Source organism: Crotalus tigris, unplaced genomic scaffold, assembly GCF_016545835.1.
Source record: "Crotalus tigris isolate CLP2741 ecotype Arizona unplaced genomic scaffold, ASM1654583v1 scf7180000019740.931981, whole genome shotgun sequence".
Lineage (NCBI taxonomy): Eukaryota > Metazoa > Chordata > Lepidosauria > Squamata > Viperidae > Crotalus > Crotalus tigris.
Window position 1 is genome coordinate 777,146 of NW_024097690.1, and position 14,482 is coordinate 791,627.

At 35.7% G+C, this 14,482-nt stretch overlaps 1 protein-coding gene across 1 annotated transcript in view; it reads left to right on the forward strand.

Moving 5' to 3' along the window:
* LDAH (lipid droplet associated hydrolase) overlaps window positions 1-14,482 on the forward strand; it is a 98,909-nt gene that overhangs the window by 14,913 nt on the left and 69,514 nt on the right. Inside the window, exon 3 of the mRNA XM_039364323.1 lies at window positions 1,191-1,325. Coding sequence (XP_039220257.1) covers window positions 1,191-1,325 — 135 coding nt within the window. The remainder of the gene's footprint in view (window positions 1-1,190; window positions 1,326-14,482) is intronic.

Genomic DNA, 14,482 nt, shown 5'->3' on the forward strand with positions numbered 1-14,482 from the left:
ATTCCATGAACTTGAAAAATGTGGATAATATACTATATTTGAAGACTACATTGTTGAATAAGTTTCTATCGCAAAGCAATGCAATAGAGGAATTAAGTTCTACTTTTTTTCCCTGAAAACTCAGCCATGTGGTTAAATCTTTAGAATAGAAGAGAAGAGAAGAGAAGAGGAAGAGAAGAGAAGAGAAGAGAAGAGAAGAGAATCTTTATTGTCACTTTGAATGTACACTAATTGGCATACGTTAAAATGAAATTTCGTTGCATTCAGCTCTCAAAAAGTCACCACCTCCGATACATACTACATAAATATGACAAAAATAAATTAATACAGAATTATGCATATACCCACATATATTATATGACACAGTAAAACAACAGTCTAGTTCGGGTTATGTATACATGTGAATGGCGAATCTTGCGAGTTTCCCAGACAGATGGCATAGAGAACAAAGCTATTACAGAATTGGGTAGTCCTGCTAGAAATACTTTTAAATCTCCTCCCAGAGGGGAGCAACAGAAAAAGACCGTGAAGTGGGTGCATGGGGTCTCTAACGATGCTTTGATTTCTAAACACATAGCACTTATAAGCAGGGTTCTGAATACCAGGGAGCGAGCTTCCTATGATCTTCTCGGCTGTCCTTACCAATCTCTGTATGGACTTTCTATCTGAGGCACTGCTGCCACCAAACCAGACAGTGATGCAGTTTGTTAAAATGCTCTCAATCGTGCCTCTAAAAAGTGGCCAGGACAGAAGGAGAAAGATGTGGTATCCTCATCTGATGTAGGAAATGCAGACACTGGTTTGCACGCTTCACTAAGGATAATGTGTGGAGAGACCAATTTAGATTGTTAGTTATCTGTACCCCCAGATATTTAATACTGTTGACTACCTCTACAGCTGCATCCTTGATACTGAGTGGAGTATGACTATGCTGGCTCTTTTTTTGGTAAGGTGAAAGTTGCCTGCTGAGTTGCAAAATTATTTTTAGACAAAAAATGAGAAATGCCATACAGTTTAATATCTGTTTTCATTCCGAGTTCAAATATGATGTATAAATGATCCATACAGTGAAAAATATTTAATAAATATAATTTGCACAAGATAAAAGATGGATCTTAATGTTTCAATCTTTTCAATGGATTGTGTTTTATTTGTGGCCTATATTTTTGGTATACTTTTGTCTCTTTTAGGTAATCCAGGATTGGTTGGCTTTTACCGGACATTCATTGAGGCTTTATATTTTAACCTGAATCAGCAGTATCCCGTGTGGGTCGTTAGCCATGGTGGACACTGTAAAATTCCTCATAACATCAAAAGAAAAGAAGGTAGTCTTAATATTTTTCTTCTATTAGATTATTTATCATTGATGAATGCTTAGCCTTCATAGGTCAGCTGACAAACATCTTTTATACTAAACTGTATGAAAATGGTGGCATAGATTTTATTGATATTTTCATTTATATGTCTAAGACTAGTTTTAATATTTATTTAAATGCTTATATGCTGTTCCATTCAAACTCTCTGATGCTGGGTAGTGTACAAAAGATACTTCATCCCCAATTTTAAAAAAAAAATGCAAAATATCATAGCACTTGAAAACATACTAAACCTTAAATATTGAACACTGAAAATGTCAACAACCTACTCAGGGGTACTCGCCTTAACCCAGTCACAAAGCTTGGTAGAAGATCCTGGTGTTAAGCACCTTCCTAACAGGGGTACATCTTGGAGGGGGGGATCATTCCAAAGAGCAGCCAGTAATAAGGAACTTAAAGATTAGGAAATACTCCCAAGACACTTAAAAAGATGAATACTGTTCCAAATTATTACAGTAGTATTAACTTATCTTGGATCAGCTTTTGGGATATGAAGCATTTTTAAGTCAAAAAAAAAAAAGGAAACAAAACATTGACCTGAAAGCAGCAGTTGTGTTTGTCTTATACAAAATATTTGCTACTTGACTATGTCCATAGGCAGGTGGTTATTTATTTTGGAGCAGAAGGTCATGGAACAATAAGACATTTGAAATGTATTGCTTCCTTTGGTTATCATCATAAGCAGTATGATTAAACTGTATAATTAAATGCTATCTCATAGTTAGAGGTGTTGCATGTAAAAGGCAAGGTTTTTTCTTGGCATTTATTATGGACCTACTTAGCACAGGCAGGTGGAATCTACTAAGCTAATTATAGCTGAGCTGCCAAAGATGGAGGCTGGTTGGTATGTACTTGGATGGAAGAATATCAGAACAATCCAGAATTGCAGATGGTCCCCACCCCTAAAAATTTATCTGCTGATTTTGCTTTCCAATTATTTTAGAAGGGGTTAGTGGTTTCTAAGGAATTAATCTTCTGAAATAGAAGCAATTCTAGACCTAGTCCAGTCCTATTTTCTTCACACACCTTACCCTGAACACTTTGGAACCACTTCCAGTTTGGAGAATTAATTTCCAGAAAATCATCTGCCCACCCCAGGAACAGCCAGAATGACATTGCCTGAGAAGGAACAGAGCATTCTGGAATTCTCTGGAAAATTCCATTCTGGGATTGATTGTTTTTATTCTGTGTATCACAACTCCTTAGTCTTGATGGAACTTAAATTCATGCTCTGTTATTTACACAGTGAGGATACATACAGAAACACACACATGGGTGTACCAAAAGTCAGGCTTCATAGACAGTTTATTACATAAATCACATTGAATGTTCAAATTGGTTGTCATTTTCTTCCAAACATTTCATTATTCATTTGATGCATGACCTTTGAACATTCCTAAGTATACAGTAAATAAGACTATTGGAAAACATATGAACAAATCAAATTATGATTAGCCTGTAGTGTAGAGGCTGGCTTTTGGTGCATTCTGTGTATGCATGAGTATGTGCGTTTTCCTGTTATACTAACACCCTTTGGTAAAAGATTACTGTTTATAATGTTTATGACATTGCAGCTCATTTTGGTGTAGATTTTTAAAAACATCTGAAGACTTATCTTGTATCATTTTTAAAAATGTACAAAATAGTTCTGTAGGGCAACATGATTTTTATGTACATTTCTGGATTGATACTTGCAGTATATTTGAAGTATATATGACTATTTAGCCAGGGAGTTGAAATTTAACACCATTAGGAAGATTGCCTACCCATGTTTAGTGGGATTGTTTGGGACTACATTTCCCCTTTGGCAGCCATGAGGCTATCTCAATTGACAATTGACTTAGTATACTCAGTAGGGCAACCAAATTTGAATTTACAGCTTGAAGGGGGGTGGATGTCAATGGCCACTTTCTATAAAATCTAGATTAACAGTAGTCACTCCCTTGTGTGATATAGACTTAGTGGTCTGCCTTGTCAGCCCTATAAAGCAGGGGGTCCTCAACCCCTGGGCCTCAGACCAGTACCGGTCCATGATCTGTTAGGAACCGGGCTGCGCAAGTGGTGGGCAAGTGAGTGAACCTTCGTCTGCGCATTTGCAGGATCTAGGTACTGCATGAAGCACCCCCATCCCGTCCGTGGAAGAATTGTCTTCGGCAAAACCGATCCCTGGTCCCAGGAAGGTTGGGCACCACTGCTATAAAATAAACCTAAGAAACCAATGTCATATAGGTCGGGGCTATTTATATGGTAATACTAATTGTAATAGAATCTTGGAAGCCTGAATGTGCCCCCCCCTTTCCCTTTATTTCTGTGGAAACTAGGAAAGGGGCCAGTCAGTTGTTTTCTCAAATATTTCTTGGAATGGATTCAAGCCCGTCTTGTCTGATCATTGCCTTAATAGTGGCTCTTTGTCCTAATCTTCAGGACTATTTCTCTGCCCTCTGTAGCTCTTGAGATGTAAGATTGAATGTTCTATTATTACAATTTCTCCCAAAGTTTGTTTTCGATACTATTGAGTCCAGATAGCTTCCTGGTTAAGTAGGGAATCTATCAATGAGCAGAATGGTTACTTCAGCAAAAAATGTCATATAACATACATGAGAATGCATGATTATGGCTATGTTGGCCATAGAGAAATCTGCTCTTTCCCACCATTTTAACTAACTGTCCAGTTCAGTTTTCTCATATAGTTAATAACATCAGATGTTAACGGGAATATGGTAGAAACCTTGGAAGTGAACAGAAACATCTTTAGTGCAGGCTTCTGAGATTTAAGTTTTATATTCAGTCTGAACTTAAGCACATTGCCACAGTTCTAATAAAAATGCCCAGTGTGTTGTGGTTATGTAGTTTTATGGATCAATTTTATTTAATGTGACTTTTGGTTATCAACAGAATATTTCAGGGTACAGCTGGACACTTTTTTTTTGTCATTTTTGCCCATGTCATTTGGCACATTTTAATTACAAAAGCTAAGTATCCCTTGTTCGCAGGAGACAAACCATATTAAAAGAGTGGATTAGATGACTATTCCTTCAAAATACTTCTTAGATATTAATGAATGGTTGATTCCATTGGTTGATTGTTCTCACTGTCGAACAACTTGCCTTCAGAAGTTGTGGGTGTTCCATCACTGGATGCTTTTAAGAAAAGACCAGACAGCTATTTGTCTGAAATGGTATAGGGCAGGGGTAGGCAACCTTGGCTCTTTTACGACTCGTGAACTTCAACTCCCAGAATTCCTGAGCCAGCCAAGCTGGCTCAGGAATTCTGGGAGTTGAAGTCCACGAGTCATAAAAGAGCCAAGGTTGCCTACCCCTGGTATAGAGTCTCCAGCTTGAGCAGAGGGTTGGACTAGAATACCTCCACAGTCCCTTCCAACTCTGATGTTTTATGTTCTATGAATGTTAGTCACTATTTCAGTCCACTAGAAAGGTAACTGGGGAAAAGATATGATAACTCAATTCTCTGAACATTCTTGAATTAAGCAATCTGACTTTATGCCTATTTGGCACTAATACCTTAACCACCACAACAAACTGGCACTCAGTTGGGAATTACTACACCATAATCAATTAATGGTAGCACTGCATATTTTGCATTCCAAGTCAACATTTTATTTGCACAGCGTTGTAATTTAGGTGTGCCTGTTCATTTGTACTTTTAGCTACTGTTCAGTTATATTATGCTGACTATTAATTATCTTATTGGTTGGTGTAGTGTGACTAATTTCAGTGGATATTTTTTGACTAATAAATAATGGCTTTTGTACTTTTCTTCTGCACCTATAAATAGTATCTAGAAATTTTAATACACAAATATTTAAATAATATTTGTAACAAATAACAATGCATTCAGCACTTCCAATTATAGAACATGAAAAATTATATTTAACTTTTGATTATCACTAACTTCTCATCTGGATTCTAACATCCTACCTCTTGTACTACTAAAGCTGAAAGTGAAATCTGAAGTATCTTGGTATTTTGTTTAAATTGCTGCTAATCATTGTGGTCAAATGTCAGATTCTAAAGCAAACAATAACAATTTGGCACTGCAAGGGAAAAAAATATTTCTCAGCTTTCAGATTGATAGTAGAACTTGAGAATTAGCATTTGCTGGCAAGTCCATGACCTTATACAGTTAAAAAAACAACCCTCATTGTTGATTGATAGCTTGAAGTCATGTAAGCTTAGATTTTATATTTAACTTTTAGTGCAATTGCCAGAAAACTCAGAGCATGTATCCCCTGATCGTTTATCAAATTGATCTCCAGTACAGACACAGTTAGGGGGGAAAAGCCCTTTGGTAGATGAATATTAGAAATTAAATTATTTGTGTTTGTTAAAAAATAAATAATTTATTAATAGTTTAGTTTGATTTTTCAAAATTAATTGTGAGCAGAAATTAATTTCAATCAGAAATTTCAGTCAGAACTGAAGAAGCTTCTTGGATGAAAAGCAAAATGTCTTCCTCAAGGAAGAAACAAAGTCCAGTTTACCTTTCAAAAAAGCATCTTTGAGGTAACTTGAGAAACATTACTCACTGCAAGATTTAATGTTTTATATTATTGCGTGGTTTAATTTGATTTGTATCTTAACGTCCATTATTTTTCATTAAAACCTGTAACTCCCTCCAAGGTGTGTTGGTGTGCCTGGGCCAGGTTGGGCTGGTCACCTGGGAAAGGGATAAAAGTGACCGATTGCCAGTGGCCCTTTCAGGAGAGGTGCTACAGATGAATTTGCTAATGCTGACTTTTTGGTCAATTCTTGCTCCAAAAGATAATATCATTTATACTGACATACTGATATATATGGAATGTTAGCAATTGGTACAGTATAGTTAACTATATACTTGAGATCTCTTTACATCCATCTAGCTACCTACCTTTAAAGCTGAAATACTCATATTGAAGTATTTAACGTGGCATTTTGTCATTCTGCTTAAAAAGGAACGATCTATACATGCTGAATAAACATTAGCAGAATCATTAAATGTTGCTTTTTCCTCTGCACTGCCCAGTATTGACACTTTGACTCATTACATTTTCCTAAGGGTTAGTTTGCTTGACTGCAGATGCTACTTATGAACAGCTCCTTTTATAACCTCATAAGCACCAACTACTTATTTATATCCCGTAGTTTTGTCCATTACAACTTGCATATTATTGTTTTTGTTTGTGTCTCTGTTTTATATGGTAAAAGAGTTAGAGGATGTTAATGACATATTTGGATCAAAAATGCCAAGCTTAAAAGACAAGGAGAGGAGTAATATTAAAATGCCTTCTTGGATTTTATTGTAATTAAAGCACAGCAATCTTTGTTTCTCTCTTAAAATAAGCAACTGAAGCTTGCCCATAGTGCATTTATTTTTGCAAGATTATAGGGTTTCCCTTAACGTATCTCTTAACATTTGGAACAGCTTTTATTTAATTTGGTTTGAGAGTTTTGGTTGCATTTTGCTTGAGTGGTGTAGTGGTGAAGCAATTTACTTTCTTGCTCTTAAGCTTGAAAACATAGATTTGGAAAGTTTATTTAAATGACATGTTAGTGCTTCCTCTCAGAGGCTTTTTAAAATACATTGTACTTCAGAGCCCTAGCTTTCAAAACAGAAGCTACTGATCATATGCTGTTGTCAATAAGGTCATGTTCAGCTAGAGATTAAACATTTAATCATTTATTAATAGACATATTACTCAATAAAAGTTTAAACCAATATATATATGTACATTACTCAATGTACATATATTGGTTTAAACTTAATATACTGGGTTTATTTTACTATATTGAAATTGTATTAGAATCTTTACAAATAGTTACATTAACACTTTACATGCCACTCATAGCCTCACATTTAAAACTTTGGCTGAACCTCAACGTTGTTATAAGCCACCTTGAACACATTCCTTAAAGAAAAGGGAAGACAAAACTAAGCAATAACTAATGTGGGAAGTCACAAGGATAATGTTGATACAAAATGCTGTCTTTATTGGTTATATATTTAAATATGAAATAAAGAATTATACTGTGCAATTTTGGATATCTCAAATTCATTACATAGAAATGAATTTAATTTTCCAGAGAGCTTTTGTATGGGATACCTAAAAAAATGTTGAACCTGACTGACTAGGATCCAGATAACTGCTTTATCCAGTGTTCTCTGAACAAACAGCCAAAAATGATGGTTGGACAACTGGGTGATAGTCATTTAATTCCTATTTGGGTCCAGACTGGGCCTCTTAAGGAGAAAGCATGCCAGCTTTGTTGAAGGCTATTGGAAATATTTCCTTCCTTAAAGGAGTATTAACAATCTAGTCTAGTAGATGCAGAGAACTGTACCAGTTGCTCCAAGAATCTAGGACATTTAAGAGAACTCCCTACCCAATTACTCATAGGTCATAGGCCAAAATGAATTCCAGATAATCATTGTCCTGAGCACTGCTTTAGATTTTGCCCAAGTGGGTTAAGATTCAAGCAAATTTGAGCGACTTTACTAGTCAAATGCTGAGCTAAATATCACTATGGCAAGGGAAGTGGGCTCCTTCCAAAAAGGGATTAACCCCTAATTATGCTTTGGACAACAGTTTCCCCCCACATGCAGTAGGAGAGAAATAATAAATAATTTAGTTAAGGGGGCTTGTTTGCTCCATTAAGATACCATTGTGAATGTGGTGGCTGATCAGCCACACTTGAAGCCTATAAATTCCCTATCCTTGTCAAATTTTCTTAATACGCAGCTGTTAAATTGTTTTGGGGATAGGATAAAGTCATATTTAGCCTTAATTCAGTTCAACTATCATGCATATGTCCATAAAATATAACCATTGAGTGGAAAGTTGTGTTCTTGGGGGGGGGGCAGCCATTTGAATGAGGATGAACACTAAAAATGTGCATTTGTTCTCACTTTTTTTTCTGGACTTTTGTGTAACATCCCGAGTCCCCAGACATGGAGGGCAACCATCCATTCCCAAGATAATATAGCTAATCAGCTTGTCCCAAAGTCCGGGCAACTGGACTTTGTTTTTCCCTGAAGACATTTTGCTTCTCATCCAAGAAGCTTCTTCAGTTCTGACAACCGTGACCTGGATGACTGAGAATCTCCATAGACAACTAATCAGCTTGTGTCAGTCTTGTGGTGTAAACCAGACAGGAATCGCAACCAGATAAGCTGATTTTTACTTTTTTGTAAAGTTACATTGACAGAATCTTACAAGTCTGAAAGTACAATCCTTTCTCCCCCTCCTATCTCCTCCCAACCTGAGAAACTCGAAAGTCTCTTCAGAGCCTCTTGCCCTGCCCATTATTCAACTTCTGCCTATGCTATCTCTTATCTGATTGATCCCTAGGCAGCTCTTTGCCACGTCTTTCTCAATATCCTTACAGGTTGGGAGGGCTGTTTAGGTAGAATACGCCCCTATTTACATATGGAATGCTCTCCCATTTAGCAATTATTTCAGCCTCATGATTAATATTGCATCTGATTTGGCTCTGATGAAAGCAACAACAACAAATAAATGCAGGTGAAAGAAGTATTGGGTGTGTTAATGAAATTACATGGTTATTTCTTACAATGTCTTAGCAAATAGTTTGCTTAAAATGCCTGTATTTCATAACCCTCATGAATTTTCATGAGGTCTACGTTATGCTAACCAGCAAGTATTATATAATAAGAAATGAATTATTTACTCTTTTGTAGTGTCACAAATATAGAAGAATGTTTTTACTACAGAATATGTCTGGTGTTTCAGTATAGAGCAGGAGCTTCCTGTTTATAGGACTATTTAATATATGCGATGATTCACTTTCAAAGTTCAGCAGGCTATTCGTCAACAGTGAAATATGACCACATCAGTGTGTGAGGAAGAACTGGTTGTTTTCATTTAATGTTTCAGAAACTGCCTCAGCATGCGGTGGTGGTCATCGTAATGGTTCAGCCTTTACTGCTCAGTTTGACTCTTCAGGAACTTTAAAGGACATTTGAAAACATAAACATGCATAATAATTCATTAATATTGATTGGAAATGGACAAACATTTTGTGCCAAGAGTTAATATGGAATATGGAAAAGTATACCATGGGGGAAATGCATCAAATTTTCAGCTTCTCTTTTTGTCTTTGATTTGCTTTGTGTTTGTTTGTAATCTGTCATATACCCACATGTACACAAACACGTGCAAATGTCTATTTGTAGTATTTTTATTCTATATATGAGAAATTTTTGTCCCACAAAAGTTAATGAACTTCAACTCCTATGATTCCGTGATACTGGTTATGTTGGCTAGGGATGCCACACTGAAAAGTCAATAACATGTGAAGGCTTGTAAGCTCTTCACCCTGATTTATTCCATTCACTTACTAAAATTTAGGGGTATACAAACCAGTTCAACTTCAGGATGTTTTATACTTGAACCATCTCCCAGTTCTAATTTGAAATGGATGGTTTCAGCCATTCCAGAAGTGTTCTAAACTTGAAAAGAGCCTTTGCATCAAAATGAAAACATCTTGCAAAACCATTTGCAGAATGGTTGAAATAACCCATTTTGAGCTTAAAACATTATGAGTTCAATACATTTTGCAAATGTCTACTAGAATTGTATAACTGTCTTTGCACATATAACACAGGTCTTAGGCATGTCAGCAAGAGTAGAATTAAGTTGAAGACTGCATAAATCAGTTTGTGTGATTTAAGGATAGCAGGTAAAATAAGAAGATTATCCAAATAACAAGAACATTACTTTTCTTGTATAAATTAAAAGATAAGTATAGAGGTTTACTCCTCTGTGATAATTCCCCTTGAACATATTTTATTTTGGAATTGATGCAAATAATACTGAAACATTGCAATTTTAAAGTATGTTTGGTTTTGATTTGTTTCAAACAACCTACTTCCTAAAAGACATACATATTCAGCAATATTAAACATATTTATTTATTCATTCTTTCGTTTATAGGGGGTGTGGTAGCCGAGCAGTTAAGACACTGGACTTGTCGACTGAAAGATTGGCAATTTGAGACTCAAGTACTCCGTGACGGGATGAGTTCCTGTCCTTGCCCTAGCTCCTACCAGCCTAGCAGTTCGAAAGCATTCAAATGCAAGTAGATAAATAGGTACCACTCTAGTGGGAAAATAACAGCATTCCATACACTTCAGGGTATAGTCATGCCAGCTGCAGGACCACAGAAGCATCTTTGGACAACACTGGTTCCCTTGGCTAGGATGAGCACTGATCTCTACAGTCAGATATAACTGGACAGGGGAAGACTTTACCTTTTACTTTTCATTCATTTGTATCCTGTCTTTATTATTTTCACAAATAACTCAAGGCAGCAAACTTATCTAATATACCTTCCTCCTCCTATTTTTTCCATAACAATTCTGTGAGGTGGGTTGGGCTGAGGGAGAGTAACTGGCCCAAGACCATCCAGCTCCGGTTATCTCTCTGAATAACTTGTGTGTAAATATACCAAGTACACTTTTTGCCCCCTTGCTTCATGCTACTGTAACTATAATATTCATTTTGATGTGGTTTATTTAAAATCACATTCTCTATATTAGACAGCACATTGTGTTTACCAGTTTATTTTGCTAGTAATTTATGTAACTTTAATTTGTAAAAACAAGTTGGCTAATATTGCGTTAAAAGTAATATTACTTCTCCATTCCGTTCCCCACAAATACCCCATATTTTTTTGAGCAAGAATATGGATTAGAACATTTTTCTTTCTTTTTTTCAAATCTTGTACTACTGAGGCCTCTCATTATCCACATTTCTCTTAACTTTGGGCCTATGTGTGTGTGAGAGAGAAAGAGAGAGACTGTGACTGTGTGTGTGCATGTGCATATTGTTTATGGATATTTTCAGCCTTTCACTTCATGACATAAGTTGTTCTCTAGCTGATACCATCACCCATTCTGTAATTGGATGCAGATGATATCCTAAGTAAGGGAAGGCTGAAAGAAATTTCTTTATGAATTTGAAGCTTGTGGAAAAGAAACATTTATATCTTCTGGTATCCCATTTTCAGGGGGCTATGTCACAGTTCACTGAGATGAGTAATACTGTGGTTTTCAATTTATATTCTTAATTCCCTCCTTGAGAAACAACAATGTGCATTATTTCCAAAACAGCTAGCTAGAGATTTGAAAAGGCATTTTGTTTGGAGAGAAATCCCTAGAAGACAAATCATGTCCTGATTCATAGTTCATTTGTATGAACTATGAAGGGTATATAAGATGTCAGCAAGATGCTTGCTGACCTCTGGTGCTAAATGAATAAGAGAAGGGGGCTTCAACTAGTTTGATATTCTGAACATTAGTGGCTGCCACACATGTGCTAAAGAATATAATACAAACTCTTTCCTATGCATTTGCACTAATCTTTACAGAAAATTAAAACTGTGGATAGGATCTAAACTACAATGCCTTCTTTGATCTCTTTTCCTGCTCTAGGTGTAGAAACACATTGATATCTTTGCATTTGTGATTTAAATGTAATTAAATTAGCTCAGTTTCATCTTGATACTTTTAGCCTTTTTCTTTTTTCTTTTTTCCTCTTTCCTTTAGAGTGTATCTTTGTGTCTTTTTTTTCCCAGTACAACATTTCCTCTATTTTAGAAGTTTTCCAACATAGCAAATGTTTTTTGAGTTCTATTTTATTCTGTATGTAAATTAAATAAATAGGATGACAGTATACAACCACGATATAATCTTTTCTTGATTTTGAACACATTAGTTCAGGGGTATCAAACTTGCAACATCCCATGACGTGTCGCGACGTATCATGACTTTTTCTCCATTGCCGGCAATGGGGTGAGTGTGGTTTTAGCATGACGCATCCGGCCCATGGGCCAGCAGTCTGATACCCCTGCATTAGTTGAAGATGGGGTAGTCCACTATGTCCATATTTTTAAAGACTATCCACAATTGTTTGTAGTATGCACAATCAAAGGCCTTATTATGCACAGGAAATATCAGATATTTGAAATGTGATCCTGGGTGTCTGTCCCTTTTCTGAGACCAGTTTCTGCTTCTATAAAAAATTGACAACCATTAGTTTTATTTTAATTAAATGACTTTTTAGGACCAGAGCAGAAAAACCAATATACATACTCTGGGTACATGAAGATACTACTTTCTATAACTTTATTGTAATCATTTTATTTCATTGTTAAATGAATAAGGAAAGACATGAGAAATGATCATAAACATATCTTAAGTTTAGGTTACTTGAGAACTTCATATAATTCAGGACAATACTTTTCGTAGGATGAATTAGATGTTCAGCTTACAACACAATACTTGGACTGGATGAAAAAATAACCAGAGCAACTTGGCCTAAAAATAGGCCTTCATCTGAAAACAATGCATTGGCCTTAGGCCTTTGCTACAAAACTTTTTATTTTCCATTACCTGTATAATAAATGAAAAAAAACCTGTTATTGGCAAAAGATTGCTTTCATCTTTTTTTTTTTTTTTTTTTTTTTTTTTTTTTTTTTGAGGTAAAGAAGAGGGGACATGCCGTTTATTTCTGCCTTTCTCATTCTCCTTTCCGCCTCTTCCATTTTTAATTTAATAGCATAAATCATGGCAGGATGTTTCTAAGGACAGTTTACCAACAGTATTAATTGGCTTTCTCAAAGCTTTCTCTGTGGCCATCCCTGGTTTAATTTGTTTAAGATTTGAACAAAAGGCTAAACATTGAACACTAAACAATAAACAGTAGAAGATCCTGTTTCCTTGAAGCAATTATCATTTTATACCCAACAATTACTTTTTTGTGGCATTTTTTAAAAACAACTAATTATGCGGGGACTGTATGAGAGCACACTCAATAAGTGGTTCTTCATGTTCTCAGCATGGTGCCAAACACGTTACCATAGACAACCCTGTGCAATATAGCCTCTGAGAAACTCTAAATAGTGAATGTCATCTCGCCTTGACTGTCTCATCTGAGCAACCTATGAAGAGGAATACTAAACAGAAACAGGTTCTCTTCTTTGTTTTTCCCTCTCCCTCTGATTGTTGACTGGATTTGAACCTGGATCTTAGTCTGACTTTCTGCTATTTACCACACCAGATGTAGTCTGTTAAAATGGAATGAAAGTTTGCTATAGAAGAGAATATTTGAATGAGATTTTTACAAGCATTTTTTGTTCTAATATACTTTTACTTCATGGGGGAAATGACCCAGAGTGGAAAAATGCACTTGAAATTATATTATACAGTGAATGTCTCCAAGACCATGAATATTTTATTTTATTTATTAGATTTATATAGCTGCTCACCTCACGTTTTGGCTTGTACCCTGCATCCCCTGGAGGTTGAACATTTTTTCGAAAAACAAGAAATGTAGATTCTGAGCATAAGAAAATTGACCACGCTTTCTTTAAAAACAAATGGTTCTCAGCTAAGTGCATATCTTATCACAGGTGGCATTCAGAAGTAGGCTACGTAAGTCACTTAAATGTTCAGGTGTTTAAAATTAACTGTAAGTAATAAACATAATAATGGAATGCTTATAAACATGTTTATGATTTTCCTGGAAAAGAAAATTCCAGATCGTGTTTGATATAAAAGAAAGTTATTTAGTGAAGTATTGGAGTGGGAAAATAAAATACAAAAGGTTGACAACCATTTAGGTCCTGAATAATATCAACATTTTCCAAACTTTTGATGGCTGAAACCAGTGCTTTTTGTGTAAAAAAAAAAAAAAAGTGCCGGAACTCACACGTCACGCCTTGCCTACCCTATAAGGTTTACCTTTGTAGTTGAAAAAAACCCTTCAATTTTTAGTGTATCTAAAAGATTAGGATTTTGTTCAAGGCAACTCTGGAAAATCTGTCAAAAAAAGGTGCCGGAACTCCGTTCTGATGCATTCTATGACAAAAAAAAGTCCTGGTTGAAACATACTAATTCTCTGAATAAAATAAAATTTCTAAAATTGTGGGATTCCAATTCTTTAATATAGTGGGACTTAAGCTGCAAATAGTTAAAGATAGTCCAGCAACATAATTCTTGCTAACTGTTACCTGAAAAAATAATTCCGCAGCATTTTGGTTTCAGGATTCAGTTTAAGATGCTGCCATTTTGTTGGCTTTTCTAGTTTT